The sequence below is a fragment of the Grus americana genome, chromosome 7 (assembly GCF_028858705.1).
Source record: "Grus americana isolate bGruAme1 chromosome 7, bGruAme1.mat, whole genome shotgun sequence".
Classification (NCBI taxonomy): domain Eukaryota; kingdom Metazoa; phylum Chordata; class Aves; order Gruiformes; family Gruidae; genus Grus; species Grus americana.
In genome coordinates, this window is record NC_072858.1 from 41,149,467 (window position 1) to 41,164,240 (window position 14,774).

Here is a 14,774-nt window from a genome sequence, read left to right on the forward strand (position 1 = left end):
AGTCGTGTTATCTACTGCAATGGCAGTAATTTTACCAATACGTGATAACTTTAAATCTGACATCCTTCTTATCTTCCTTCTGTTTTAAAGTCACTGACCGAGCAGAGTTGTGCCTCTTGGGCAAAATGAAGGGATGACAGGGTTTTACGGCTCTGATGATTTGAGGGAGATAAGTAGCAGTTTTGTAGCTAGGCCGGTCAGCAAGATAGTGTGGGTATGCTCGGAGGGACTTCCACAGCTCTGCAGGGGTGGTTTCTAGGTGGCTGCACGCTCCACGGCAGGGTATGGTTCAGTGTGCGTGGTCTAGGGAACGGTCTGCATCTCATACTAACAGCGAAGGCAGGAGCAAATGCAGAAAGGCTTCTTAGAATAAGTTTCATGTGGTATTTCTGGCTCCCATGCTGGTGTCTGGCAATTTCCAAAGAAAGTCTGCTTAAGCTGCACCAAAAACTCCTCATAACTTCAGCTGTAACCCCTGCAGATTTAATTTGGAATGTTGTGCCATGGCTGGCACTTTTTTGGTGGCAGTGACTTATGGTCTGTGTCTTAATAGTGTGTCAGTGCCGGTTGGTTTGTGTATTAATGTTAAATTTTGTCCTTGTTTTTGTTTGTATAACAGTTCTGTTTCTGTAAGAGTAGACATCAGTTTGTGCTGACATGACCGCCCACTCTGCAATTCTAAGAAGAGGGAGAATAAAACCGCTCAGTTATGTCCATATAATGTAGAGATGAGAGGCAATACCCAAGGAAAAATCAAGAAGTTGTCACTTCATATAGTCCTTTCTTACTATATTAAAAAAACCCCAGCAACTTTCTGGGAACTTTATAGTTGCCGAGAGTATTGCTACAAAGGACAGAAATCTGTTAGGCTGTTTCCAGTAACGTCTAGCAAAGTTTGATGCCCTGCGGTGCTTAACTCTTAACAGATAGTTATTTAACTTTCAGAATATCATAGCTCATGCTTGTGATTCTGATACTAGTATTGTGCTTTTTGACACTTTAAGGCATTTCTTACCAAGTGATGCTCTGTTTTGCCATGCAGATCCTCAGTTTGTGGTGTACCAGCTAAAGGTAAAGATATTCACCTCCCCTTCAGGACCCTCAAGACGTGAAGACAAATATATGTACTTTGAATTCCCTCAACCTTTGCCGGTATGCGGTGATATCAAAGTGGAATTTTTCCACAAACAGAACAAGATGTTGAAAAAGGTTGGTTTTTTTGCTTTTTTGGAAAATGTTGTTGAGCCAATCCTGATGTAGGACTGGGATGTTGGTTATTCTTCAGTGATGTGTAATCACATTCATTGATGTCTAGTTTTCTCAAGGAGAGAATTTAACACAAAATGAAAGCTGGATATTTTGAGATTAGGTGAGATGAAGTACAAAGGTTGGATAAAAATTATACTGATACGTATTGCAGTCGTTTGGGTAGTAGTGAGTAATCTAATTGAGGAAGAAACATTCTCATTCTAAAAATAGACTTGCATACTGAGCAAGTTAACTCCAGCTGTTTTCTTCACTAAATTTTCCTAAGGTTTGAGCAGGCACAGAAGACCATGTCTGTGTGCTGCTGGCTGATTTCTACCCATCTGTCAAATTTGGTTGAATTTCCAAGATAATTGAGTTCCTACGCACTCTGTAAAAGTATCTCTGCAATCTATTCAGTCATCCTTCGGTTCCCAGCTGCAATGCCTTGACATTAGATGTTTAGAGAATTCACTCAGAACTGAGAATTTTATCAGTGTCTCAATTGTGGAAAAAATTAATCTAGAACTTATTTTGACACCAAAGTCAGCGAGTTCTTAAAGACGAATGCCTCATCACTGGGTTTCATTAATTCTGGTGCTTGTGGAGCTCGTTCGCATCTACCAAAGTGAAAGGTGAGGATGAGACCATATTGATTAAAGGCTACCTTTGTATTTACTACTCAAAATTCTTTCTGAATAGTTGGTCATTATTTAATGGATATTATAAAACTTAAGAGCATTCATTGAGCGAATCAAGTGTACAGGCAAAGCTTAAAAATAAGAAGATACTAGAGTGGATTGGAAGACAAACATAAGTGATGAGAGTCTTATAACTGTGCACGCAGGTTGTACCTACTAGACGTGTGTGTAAATACACGTGCACACTGTTGAGTTGCAAGGTATTGTTAACTAGTTTAATGGTGTAATTTCACTAGCTGGAACTGTTGTGTTCTGTTTGCTATGTGCTCATGTCTGCAAAAGTTTTTAAACAGTTTCTTAATGGGAATATTTTCTTCTTCTGCCTGTTTAATGAAATGTTTTCGTTAGCCAATGTGACTATATGCAATACAGAGAACTGTAAAACAAAGCATTTTAAAAGCAGAAATTCTACTTTAAGTCAACATCAAAATTATTGACGTTTAAAACTGCAGTGCACAGGAGCCAGTTTTGAGAACTGACTTTTAAAGGAGCACCCCGATAAGTACTGTGGGCTAGACGTGAGGGATGCAGGGAGGAGATGAAACAAAACCCAAACAAGGTCCTGTTTTATCCGGTCTCTGTCGTATCTTAACTGTGAATTTGTGGTTTCTTTACCATCTTCAGTTACACATGGATGGCAAATGGACCTTGTAGGAAGCGTTGTGCTGCGCTTCCCCAACCTGAGCTCGGATCTCGGCTCTGTAACACCAGGAACGAACTCCTGTATTTTTTTTTACCTCTATAGAGAGCACTGAGATCCACTGACAGCATAAACTAGAGCTCCTCCTTATCACCTACAATTTCTGTAGTATGAATTGGGTCTTCAAGAGTGTGTAGAATTGTCTGCAGAAACGCAGCAAATGTGTTACTACACTGTAGTTTCATTTGAGTGTCATATCAGCCATGGTTTCATTTCTCAAGAATCTCTTTGTAGTTTCTGAGTAGGTGATTGGTTTTTTTTTTTTTCTTTTTTTCTATTGTTATCAAGTACCCTAACCATTCAGGGTCTGTGGATTACAGATAGTGCAGAGGTGCTCCTTTCTCTCAGTGTTTTTGGACTGCTAGGGCCAAGAAATGCTGAGATGGTGAAAGCTCTTCTTCTGCAAGCTTTTCTGAGAGATAGAAACTGTCCCTTCGGTAGACGGAAGTCTTTTGTAAAGAAACCACCTTGATAATCTGCCTCAAAGATCTATTGAATCTAGTGTCTCATTGCCCTCAACCTTGTATAAGAAAGGAGGACAAAAGATAGTAGGTATGTGGTGTTACACGGTTCTCGTGAGACCACCTCTGTTAGCTCTGCTGTAAATGCAGACATGAATTGAGGGCATCTGGGACTGGGTCTGTTGATCCTCTCAGATATAAGCATGTTAGTCTGTTTTATGAAACCACTGCTGAGGTCTTCGGATTGAGAGTTAGTGAAATATTCCATCTCTGACGCGTGCTTTGGCACTAGAGGAGATCCTTCCACGTGGACCATTTGACAACTTGTTACGTAAAGTGACTAAGATGGGAATAGGGCAAAGGTGAATATTTGTGGCTGAAAACCTACCTTGGCACAAAGTTGAACACATTTTTTTGTACAAGTGTTTCACATCTGTGCCTGTTCCTTTTCTAGATAAACTGACTCTGTGTAGTTTTTACTCAACACCCTGAAAGAGAGGGCCTTCCACTGTGGAGACTTGTCGCATTTTGGAGATCATCACCTCTGTGCAGTGATCACCTAATTAATGAGGAGCAGCATAATTAGGAGCAACAGGATCATAGCTTTCAGATATTCTGGTTTATTCATGCATGTTTATGAAAGCTGGAATTACAAGTCTGTTGCCCGTCGCTGGTTCTTGCTCTTCCAAGGTGTTCTGTTAGCAGAATTGTAGGTAGCTGCTAAACAAGGTTTCTTGCACATACTTAAAGGCATCGCATATCTACCAGTCTGCATTTTAACTTGCCATAAGAAACCTAATAAAAAACCTAGTAGCATTAATTAATAGTGTAATTCTCAATCCATTCTGGGCCTCAGGCTGGAGAATGGCTATGTCTTGTCTCTGGAGATAAAGGAAACTTCTGTGTTGTCCTGCTGTGTCTGATTTGGTGTTTGATACCACTGATCTCAGCTGAAGCACTCCAAATTTGCTCATCTGTACTTGCTTTCAAATTTCTTAATCCTCTGAAGAACAGTAACGTTATCTGCAGAGCCCTCTAGTACAGAGGGTCATCCTCAACTTCGATCAAGCTCTTGGACAAAATTACTGTGCGTGAAACAAAACAAACTTGAATGACCAAGTGACTTAAAGCACCTAGCATTGCAGTGTCAATGTGAAATTTAAAGCAGTCAAGTGTCCTGGTTTTTTAATAGCAAAACTTAAATTAAGCAAATTCAGTGGCTAGTGAGAGCTGACCTCAGCCAAAGGATTATTGGTGCTGGTGAGAAGTTGTTGGTAAGAGGGTGACTGCTTTGAAAAAGTTACTGTTTCAGCTCTTCCATAATCTGTGCCACCTGGCACCAGTTAGTATGTCTGCAACTTTTGGTCTTTTCTTGTCTAATAAAGTTTATTCTTGGACCATTTCTTCAGTATGATGTAGCTACTTCCTTTCAAGAATGAAATGCATGCTCATGTGATAACAAAATGGCTTGAGGCTCAAGTACAGTTGTTATGTATGAATTTCTGATGGGTAGAAGTTAGTAATTTGGGGGTTTCTTTGAGCATGTTTTTTTATTTCTCTGATGTGGCTATTCTTCCATCTCAGACTGTTGCTGTGGTCTCTCTAGGTTTGCTCCCATGTATCTGTGTGAAGCCTTTTTCTTCCAGTTATTGATGTTGACATGATAATCTTGAAGTATTTCAGACTATCCTTATGTCACTTGGTTCAACGATAGTCTGTTTAAAAATAACACAGAAGATCTCGTCATCTTCCTGCCTGCAGAGCTTGTGGGTAAAGGAGACCTTTTTCAGGAGTCCTCCCAGTAGAGATGAGAGAGAAATGTTGGTGTGGGTTGGGTTTTTTGGGGTTTTTTGTGTGGTTTTTGTTTGTTTGGGGGTGGGGGGGGTGTTGTGTTTGTGGGTTTGTTGTGTGTGTTTTGTTTTTTTGGTTTTGTTTTTTTTTTTTGTAAGAGCCACCACTGTTTTATACCCAGACTGGTGTAGGCAGGGCTGACAGCATTGTTTGAGCTGTTGGGTATGCCATTTCATCACTTGAGTCTGTATAGATGAGAAGTTCTGCTACACAGTTCAAGACGACTTTGGTCGATTGCTGTTCTGCAAACACTGAAGAATGATCTCTGAAAATGTCAGAAGACCTTTAACTGCTGATCTGAAAATGGTACAAGAAGTCCCATCAGCCATGGCTACGGAAAGGCTGTGAGGCCAGCATGGAACAGGTTGAAATGTGATCTCTGTCTTCTGATTGCTGGATAGCTCTCTAAAACCCTTAGCTGGTGCTGTAAAGTGATTATAAGTGCCTGTAGATCACGCTGCAAAATTAAACTCTAAGGAGGATATAGGACCTCCTAGCTGATGGCTTAAATGATCTTGGATTTGGATCTCGGTCTGCAGTTAGAGGCAAGTGTTGGCTCTAGAGGGAGGTTTATTTTTTCTGTCGCTCTGAGAACTGAAAAACTGCACAAAGAGGGCTAAGTATTATATGTCAAAATAGTGTGATTAAATCAGCTTCTGTCTCAAGTGTCTGGTACTGCACTGTAGACTTTGGTACAGATTTGGTTATGGGAAGAAATACATGTGCGATTTTTACTTTTTTTAAGGCAGATGCATGTGATGTAACTGGAAGTGAAGCAAAACACATGTAAAAAAAGCCTCTAGCTAATACTCTTTTTCAGAAGCCTGTTCATTAACTTGTGTTCCTGTGAGCACTTGATCTGGTATTCTGATTTGCTATAAAAAGCCTAAGTTCAGTTCATGCCTTGAATTTTAAAATTCCTATCTTTGGCCCATAATACATCAACTTCCTTCATTGTCTCCCATGAAATATCTTGGAGCCTGACTCTTTAGCTGAAGCTGGCTGAATCCTCACTTTGAATAATGAGTTTTGTTTTTCAGTGAAAGCAGTGACATAGTTATCAGCCTGAAGAGCTAATTCCAAAAAAACATGACCAAGTCTTCCCTCAATTTGAGTGGCCGTGCCATGTTCCAGTATCCATGAACTTAGTTTATTAAGCTAATTAAGTTAGTGTAGTGGGAAAGGAAGGAAAATAACTTTAAAAAGTTGGAGAGAGAGAAAAGGATAAATGACCAGCTCAGCCAAGTTGTATTGTTTAATTTGAGTCCCTGAAGACCTCTGCAAATTTATCCCAAGGAAAACAGATTAAAAAGATGTCTAGTGAGAAGTTTGTCATCTGTCTTGTCTTCTCCAGACTTTATCAGTAAAGCTGCAGTATCCCTGCAGTTGCTTGTTCAGGCAGGCCTTCAAGTGCCAGGTAAATCCTTCCTGGTTCTGCTCCGCCTGATGAAGTTTAAGGTGAGGCATGACCAGACCATGCCGTCTGCTTCTGCTGGCATTGGTTTACATCCAGTGGCCGTGTTTGCTTTGGCACTGCTTGCCTCCAACGCTGCTTCAGCACTGTTGGTATAAGCCATTTTCCATTCATCTGCTGCAGTGTGTTCATCAGCTTTTTCCTCTCCTCTGCTGACCTCATTGGAGGTGTCATGGGTGGCACCAAGGAGCAGCACCATAGTGCATTGCTGCTTCTGCATTGTGGTCCTGAAGAAGGAAGAAACGTAGTAGTACCATTACCCCAGCTATGAGAGGTGGGATCTGCCTTAACTGTGGTCATGGTGTGGAAATGCACTTTCGTCTCTAAATCTTCACTGGAAGGATGGCCTCTTCACCAGTGGCGAGACTGCAGGTGATATATCCACCTGCTTACAGCTGGAAACGTCAGCTCAGGCTTACCTTTTCCCGCTGTTTATTGCAGATGGCACCTGGACTCCAGATCCCTCCTGTTCTGTAGCTGGAAAGCTGATACTATTGGTTGTTTCTGTTTTGACCTGAACTGGTCTTTTGGTTTGAGCAGGAGTAGCCATCTCATCTCCTTGGAGGATTACGTATCTTCTGAGGGACTCATCATCTGGGCGTAGGAGGAGCCTGAACCGGGTAACCCTGAAGACATCTTCATGGGGATTTTGCCTACTGCCACTTTCTTCAGGACACATCAGCAGGCAGCCTGATGACTCGTTGGAGTGTTACAGAAGGATAAACCCTCTTGCCCAGGATGTTCATTCTCTACTTCCAGATCCTGGGGTGGACGTTTTTAAGACTGTTTCTGAGGTAGTGTTAGCGAAGAAGAGGGTGCTAAGTGTATGGGTGGGTTGGGCCTGGCAAGAACCTACTGTCTGCTGCCTTGCATGGATGGGCTCCAACAAGGCTTCTTCATAGATTTGATGGCTTGAAGGGACTTGGTGGCAGTGGCAAACATCTGTTAGTCTCCCAAGACAACTGTAATTACAGTGCGTTAATTTAGTAGATTAACTTGATTCCCAAAGGTACTGGAGAGACATGCATTGAAGTGGATAACTTCTTAACTACCAGAAGTCTTTCTGACTGAATTATTTAATTTTTGTCTTTGCTGTTGCACTTCCTTAAAGGTTAGGGCTCTCTTACAGGTGCGTGCAGAAAATGCATGCAAGCTGGAAGTGTTTTTGTATGCTTTACATAAACTACTGAAAACGAGTCTACTGACCTTTGGTAGAGAAGGCAGGTAGAAGTTGTTTCATCAGGCACTTCTTAATTCCCAGTATTTGTGTGCTTACATGTTTTTATTAATTTGTGAGGAAGAAGAATGTAAGTTAAGCAGTAATCCAGCTCTTCCCTGCCCCCTTCTCTTTGGCCCAGGAAAAATGTTGTGATATTTTGCCAGTGCTAGATTGCCTTCAGCAGGGAGGCGTGCTCACACGATGCACCCTAGAACCACTTCTGTTCCACCCCTGATTCCAGCAGCGGTGAATAGCTAGGAAGATGGGGCAGGACCTGGATTTTCCAAGAAAAAATTGGAACTAGATGTCTCTGGTAAACCAAAACATGTAAATTAGCTCAGGAGGAGTTGGTTTATGTTCTGGTCCTGTGTAATATCAAGGAATGTTATATTCTGGTATGCGCTAGCTTTGTCACTGCTGCAGCTTTAACAGAAATACTGACGATTGTGGGAAGACTGGCCATTTGCATTTTGGATTTTTTGCTTGAAAACTCAAATCAGAGTAAAATAGAAGGTTTCGTTTGTTAAGAGGAAGTGAACGTGTATCAGTTTCAGATGGAGAAGTGCGTAATGTGCTAGTCAGGACCAAGCTGCTAACGGTAGCTGATGTTGGAAGCATCAGCTCTTGACTGACAAAAGTAAGGCAAGTGGTGGTGAACTAAAACAAGAGCGTTCAGTGCATCCTGCGGAGCTCTTTAGCAGAGAGCTTAAAGGTGAAGTTCCTGGGCGTATCATCTTCAGAGACTGTCTAGCCAAGAGCAAAGCATTGCTGCTTGTTCAGTAGCACATACGGAGACAGACACTCACAGTGACCCTGCTAGTTGTAATGACAAGCATGAAGTATACTGGCTGATATCAGCTAGCTCTCCAGTGAATTTTTAAAATCACTGATACACTTACATTTTGCCTCTTTGTACAGGTATTCCTGTTGTAGCGGATAATCTAACTTGTACCTTTCCCAGCTATTGCTGGTCATCTGTCATGTTCTGCTGAAGTTGAATATACTTAAACCGTGAATGCCTTATCTTCTCATTAAAAACTTCCTGTTGAGTAGAGGGACAGCAGACACTTCGAGTCTGACTTTCTCTTAGTACCGGTCAGCAAACATCTGGCTGGTAGAAACCATCTTGTGTAAAGCAGTAATGAATCCACTCTAATAGGAGTCCTGTATTTGTAGGGTAGTTTTGCTCAATTACGGCTATTTCTGTATAAAAATAAAGCGTTCTGTTATGCAGGAGGCTACAGGGGAGGATGTTCTCAATTGATAAATATTACTCACCTAAGCTGGTTTGCACGGGTTGTGTGTTGGGTTTGGCTACTGGTTGGCAAGGTATGAGCAAAAAAAAAAATCTCTTTATGCCTTACAATTACAAGTTTAACATTTGCTTCATTTGTCATCTGCTTTTTTGTAGGTATGATAGATTGTTTTAAAACCAACTTTCAATAAGGAGTGACTTCTGAAAGCTTAATTGGTTAAAATTGATCTTGATCAATGTAGAGTTTTGCATATTGTCTAGGAGAACTGGAGAAAATATCTTTGCATGCAATGGAACGAATGGTGTTTTGTTGTCCAAACAAGTTTTGTCTGATATTACTGACTTGTTTTTGACCAGATGATGATATTAGTCTAATGTGCCACTAGCGAATACTAAAGCAAGTTTGTTCTTTGTGTTCTTCCTCCCTCAGGACAAAATGTTTCACTTTTGGGTAAATACATTCTTCATAGGACTGGATGAAAATTCAGACAAAGTAGAAAATGGAAGTCTAGTTGCAGATCAGGAACTTGATGGTATTTTCAGTACAGAGCGCTCAGATAATGATAAGGAATATTTAATCCTTACGTTAACAAAAAACGATCTAGACAAAGCAAATAAAGACAAAGCCAACAGATATTTCTCTCCAAACTTCAAGGTCAGTATACACTGTGTGTATCAACAAAGCTGAAAAGCTGCATGACGTTATCTGATTTGTCTGTCTTGCCTTATGGAGGAGCCATTTGAAACTGCTGTCTGTAGAAATTGGATTCATGTATTAGTTCTGCCACCACTTGGCAAAGCTTCTAGCTTTTTAAGTTTATCTGTGTTTTGGGAAGTCAGTAGATGTTGAGAGGCTGGGAGTAAAGGCTTTGGGTTGTTTCAGGTATTTATCAAAGCCATCAGAGACGAGCAGTAGGAGACCCAGAGACCCAGGTAGCATCTTTCCTGTACCAGCTGCATTGCTGTGAGCTCTGAGCTTTACACGCTAATTCCTGAGGTGCCTGCTTCACGGGAATACCTTAACCTGGGAGTTGAGCTTTGAGGAATAGGAGCCATTGCCAGCCCTGGTTTTAAAAATGGAAAAGGCATTTTTAAGAATTGTGGTGTGTTCTAAGTTGCTCAGAAAATACCAGTTAGACCCCAGCAGTGCTCGTCTGAAGGTAACGGTCAGAGTTGCTTGTTGGAATGTTGCTTGGATCAGACTGTTAACGCACACGTCCCCACCGATTAGTGCTCTGTTCGTTCCCGTGCACTGTTGTTACGATCCCTTTTCGTAGGATGGCTGAAGAGCTCAGTGCGGCATGGCCTGCTGCAGTGGTACGTCCTGCCACGGTAACTCAGGGGTACCAGTGGTTGGTGCAGACATGCAGACCTCCTTCAGCTGGGCTTGAAAAACCTGCTGCTTTGCCTGTTCTTTATTTTGTCAGGGGTGGTAGTGAGAGGCTGGCTAACCTCAGAAGAGCTCTTTATTTCCTCCTTTCCAGGGTAGAGAGGGGAGCGCTCATGTGATTCAGTGTAGCGAGAGGACCCAGGCTGTTAAAAATTGCATTGTTACTTGTGCTCAGTTTAAAGTACAGGTTCCCTTTTTAAATGTTGTTTTTTCCTTTCCCAGGTGAAGCTATTTTTCACAAAAACAGTAGAAGAGCCATCAAATCCAGAGGCTAGCAGTTCAACTTCTGTAACGCCAGATGTTAGTGACAATGAACCTGATCATTATAGATACTCTGACACCACTGACTCTGATCCAGAGAATGAACCTTTTGATGAAGATCAGCATACGCAGATTACAAAAGTCTGAATATTTTTTTTATCGGAGATAAAAAAAACCCACAAAAAAAACCAACCACGAAGAGTGACAAACTTGAATAAACTGAAAAAAGGACCTTTTTAAATGGCAAAAGGACATAGTGTCAGATTACCAATTATAGGAACAATTCTTTTCTTGACCAATCTTGTTTTGCCCTATAAATCCACAGGGTTTGACACTTGTCCAGTTGGAAAAAAAAGGTTACGTAGCTATGATATGTATATACCTTTTTGTGTCAAAAGGACATTAAAACTTCAATTAGGAACTATAAACATGGCACTTTCCCATTTTATTCCAGTTTTATAAAAGTGGAGACAGACCTAATGTGTATACGTAGGAATTTTTCCTTTTGTGTTCTGTCACCAAATGAAGTTTTGAAAATATACAGGTTCACATCCTGCCCCTTTTTTTGCACTTGTGTGGCAACAGAAAAGTCTGCAGTTGGCTAAGAGATGTTTCTAGAAGGTTTTTACTACATTCTAATGCATGTATTTTGGATGGGGGATGGAAAGTAATGCTCAGAAAGGAATATAGTCCGCTGGAGCTTGGCCTGTGTACCATATCCGGCTATTTACATGCACCTTTCTTTAGCATGCTACCGTAATTCATCCTGGACAATTGAAGAGTCGCCGCTGTCACTGCTTGTTGTTTGTGCATTTTATTTTTTTAAGTGTAATGGTGCTAGAAAAGGCAGCTAGAGGGAGTGATTCTGTATAGGGGTACAGGAATGAACCTTCACAACATCCTAAAGACCCACAAATGAAGGGAGAAAAATTATTGGGGTCACAGAAAGGAAACACAGCAACAATGACTTAACCATACAAATGTGGAGGCTACCAACTAAAATATGGGCTTGAAACAAATGGTTACAAAATTTGACAATGATTTATTAATTGTTTTTTTTTTCTGAATTGTAATGGCTGCTCCATCTCCTGTGTAATCAAGGCCAGTGCTAAAAGTCAGATGCTATTAGCGCATACATCAGTCAACATCTTACATTTATATTATTAGTTTTTCAATCATATTCCTGCTGTGAATACTTCATGTGCTGCCTTGCGAGCTTTTTTTCTCATTAATATAAAAATACTTTGTAATGGTGCACAGGAAATTTCAATTGGAGATTCTCCAGGTTAGTGTTTGTTTTGAAGATCTATGATGCATTTATTCAATCAAACCTCTGTCAGCTGTACCACCCCTTTGACCTTACACATTCTATTACAATGAGTTTTGCAGTTTTGCACACTTTTAAAAAAAAAATGTCATTAACTGTTAGGGAGTTTTACTTGAATACTCAGTACCTACAATGTTTTAAAAACAGACATTACACATGCTATAGAGAAAACCAGTGTTGCAGTAAATTCTCAACACTGCATGTTTATGAAGATGTGTACTTCTAAAAAGCAGAGCTTGTCCCAAGTATATTGTTTGCTATTAAGGAAACAAAAAACCAAACCACCCTACAAATCAGTTTTCTAAACTGGCGGTGTTGTATTACTTGTTCGTAGGGATATAGCCAGGCATAGGGCTTGAGATTCACTTTCGGTATATAATTGGCATGCCCAGACTGCAGATGACTTAAGAGTACAACTACTGTTGCATGCAAATGTGAAGTAGCTGGCAAAATTGTTCTCTCTAAAGTATGCCATGAATAGCTGTCCCCAAATTGACACTTTTTTAGGATGTAACCCCCCCCCCTTTTAATTAACTTATTGGTGCTGACATTGATGTTCATTAGCTGTGTTCTCGCCTAGATAACAACTGTGTGTGGAATCTGTAAGGGCCCTGTACAACAGCATTAATGGTAAGAATTTGAATGAGACAAGGCAGGACTTCCAGTAATTGCTATTGGTAAACGAAGGTATAAAGTGCTTTTTCTTTTTTCTTTTTTTTTTTCTTCCTTCTCCCCCCCCCCCCCCAGTATCTGTTGGTCAATTTTGCTCATCACATTCATGATTCTAACTTCTAACAAAGCTGATAAATATTTTCTGACTTAGAGGTTTAATTAGATTTTAATAGCTTAATGGATCAAGATTGCTGGTTCCAGTGCTCATTATTCCCACTGTTATTGACGAGCAGGAGGTGGTTACCTTGGGACGTGACTTTTAATTCTTACCCTTCGTATCATGTTTCACCTTGTCTGTTTTTTAACAGTTGAAAGTTGTGTTGGCTAATAAACAAAAATGTTGATGCTTTAAAAGTACTCGGATATTGACACTGCTGCGTGTCCCACTTTGGAGAATAAAAATTGGATTGGTGCGGTTCCGGTACGTAACGCTGAGGGCCGGATTGGAAATCATGACGCGATGGGCTTTTGCACTGTTATTTTTTTTTCTTTGGAATGTGAAGGTTGGAATGAGGGTTTTGATTTTTTGAATGTTTCGATGTCTTTGAGAAGCCTTGCTTACATTTTATGGTGTAGTCATTGGAAATGGAAAAATGGCATTATATATATATATTATATATATAAATATATATTATACATACTCTCCTATACTTTATTTCAGTTACCACCCCTATAGAAGTTGACAAGAATTACTATGACTGAAAGGTTTTTGAGTCCTTATTAAAACTTTATTTATGACAGTATTCATAATTAGCTTGAACTGCATTCTGTAGGTAATCTCTCCTTGAGTTTCTGGACTGTATGCTTAAACCTTTTTGGACGTGCAACAGCTTACATGTCTGAAACTACTTGAAGGCATCACTTCGGTAAGAGCTTACTGTTAGGCCCTGAAGCATCCCCTAGTCATTGATAGCCCCACTCAAAATATTTGCCACAGCTATTAAAGGGCAGCTGTATAAACAGCATCCGGATTCGTTCCTGTGGCACACATTGTAAACTGAAGTGGAGTTTACATGCAGCATCAAATGTTTCAGCTTTCTAAAAAAAAATAATTAAAAAATAGGATGCTAGTGTGCAAGTTCCATGTTTAGTCATAGCGAATGTGTGCAATATGTTAACGATGCCTGTGGTTGCCACGAAGTGCCTCATTTACCTTTTAAATACTGTTAGAAAGTGTCATGCATGCAGATGGATGGGGTGGAACTGTGCACTAAAAGGGTCTCCAACTGCAGTGTTTGGCAGAGCTGCCTTTCTCTGCCGGTTCAAATTTTCAGTCTGTTTTCATATAGCATATATATATATAGATACTAAAAGAAAAAAAAAAATCAGTCTGTTAAGCAGCCTTACTCTGATTCAGCCTCTTCAAATACTATTGTGCTGTGCAACAGTGGCTCTGTGTGTAATGCTATGCACTGAGAATACACAAAAACCAAGTATGACATGTACAGGATAATGCCTCATACAAATCAGATGTCCGTTTGTTATTGTGTTTAACAACCCTTTATCTCTTAGTGTTAAAACTCCACTTAAAACTGATTAAAGTCTCATTCTTGTCACTGTGTGGGTGTTTTATTGAAGTATTTCGAGTATGGAAACGGTCAGCTAAAATATTTTGCTTGTAAGCCATGAAATTTTGAGCACGATCACTTGAGCAAAGGATGCTCCTTGTGCGTCAAGAGATTTTAAGGGAACTGCAGCTCAAAACCCTTTCCTGTTCAGAAGCTTTGAACACGTGTAGGCATTGGAAGTGCAGATTGTGTGCAGGGAGACCAAACCCTTTACCGTGATGCTGTCAGTGAGACGCAGGACCACTCTCCTGGGGAACTGAGCTATTTTTAGTAAGAGAACTCTTTCCAAAAACGCGCATTACCTTATTTTTGATGTTGGTTGGTGCATCCTCAGCAAAATGAGACGGCGAGTCAAACCTGAGAAGTCTTTTCCTAAAGTAGCTTTAAACTGGCAATGATCCACGTTTTTCCCAGTGGGAAAAGCAGGCTCGGCACATGTCTTGAGAACGTAGTTTGGGGTTTCTTCTTTCTATTCTTACTGCTCATCTATTTTTCAAACTAGACTTTAAACCAGTGCTTTACTTAAAAAAAAAAAAACAAAACAAAAAAAAAAACCACTAAAACAACAAAAAAACCTCTAACCGACAAACCCTGTGGTGTTCTCCTTTTGTGTTAGGGTTACCCTTCGGGCCTCTAGGAAAGAGAGACAG

General features: G+C 40.4%; 1 protein-coding gene across 1 annotated transcript in view; it reads left to right on the forward strand.

The window, feature by feature from the left end:
• The window catches only part of PTEN (phosphatase and tensin homolog), a 51,319-nt gene extending 37,207 nt beyond the window's left edge, over positions 1–14,112 (forward strand). Inside the window, exons 9-11 of the mRNA XM_054831967.1 lie at positions 1,043–1,209; positions 9,337–9,561; positions 10,519–14,112. Coding sequence (XP_054687942.1) covers positions 1,043–1,209; positions 9,337–9,561; positions 10,519–10,704 — 578 coding nt within the window. The 3' untranslated portion in view covers positions 10,705–14,112. The remainder of the gene's footprint in view (positions 1–1,042; positions 1,210–9,336; positions 9,562–10,518) is intronic.
• Positions 14,113–14,774: the final 662 nt, after the last annotated feature.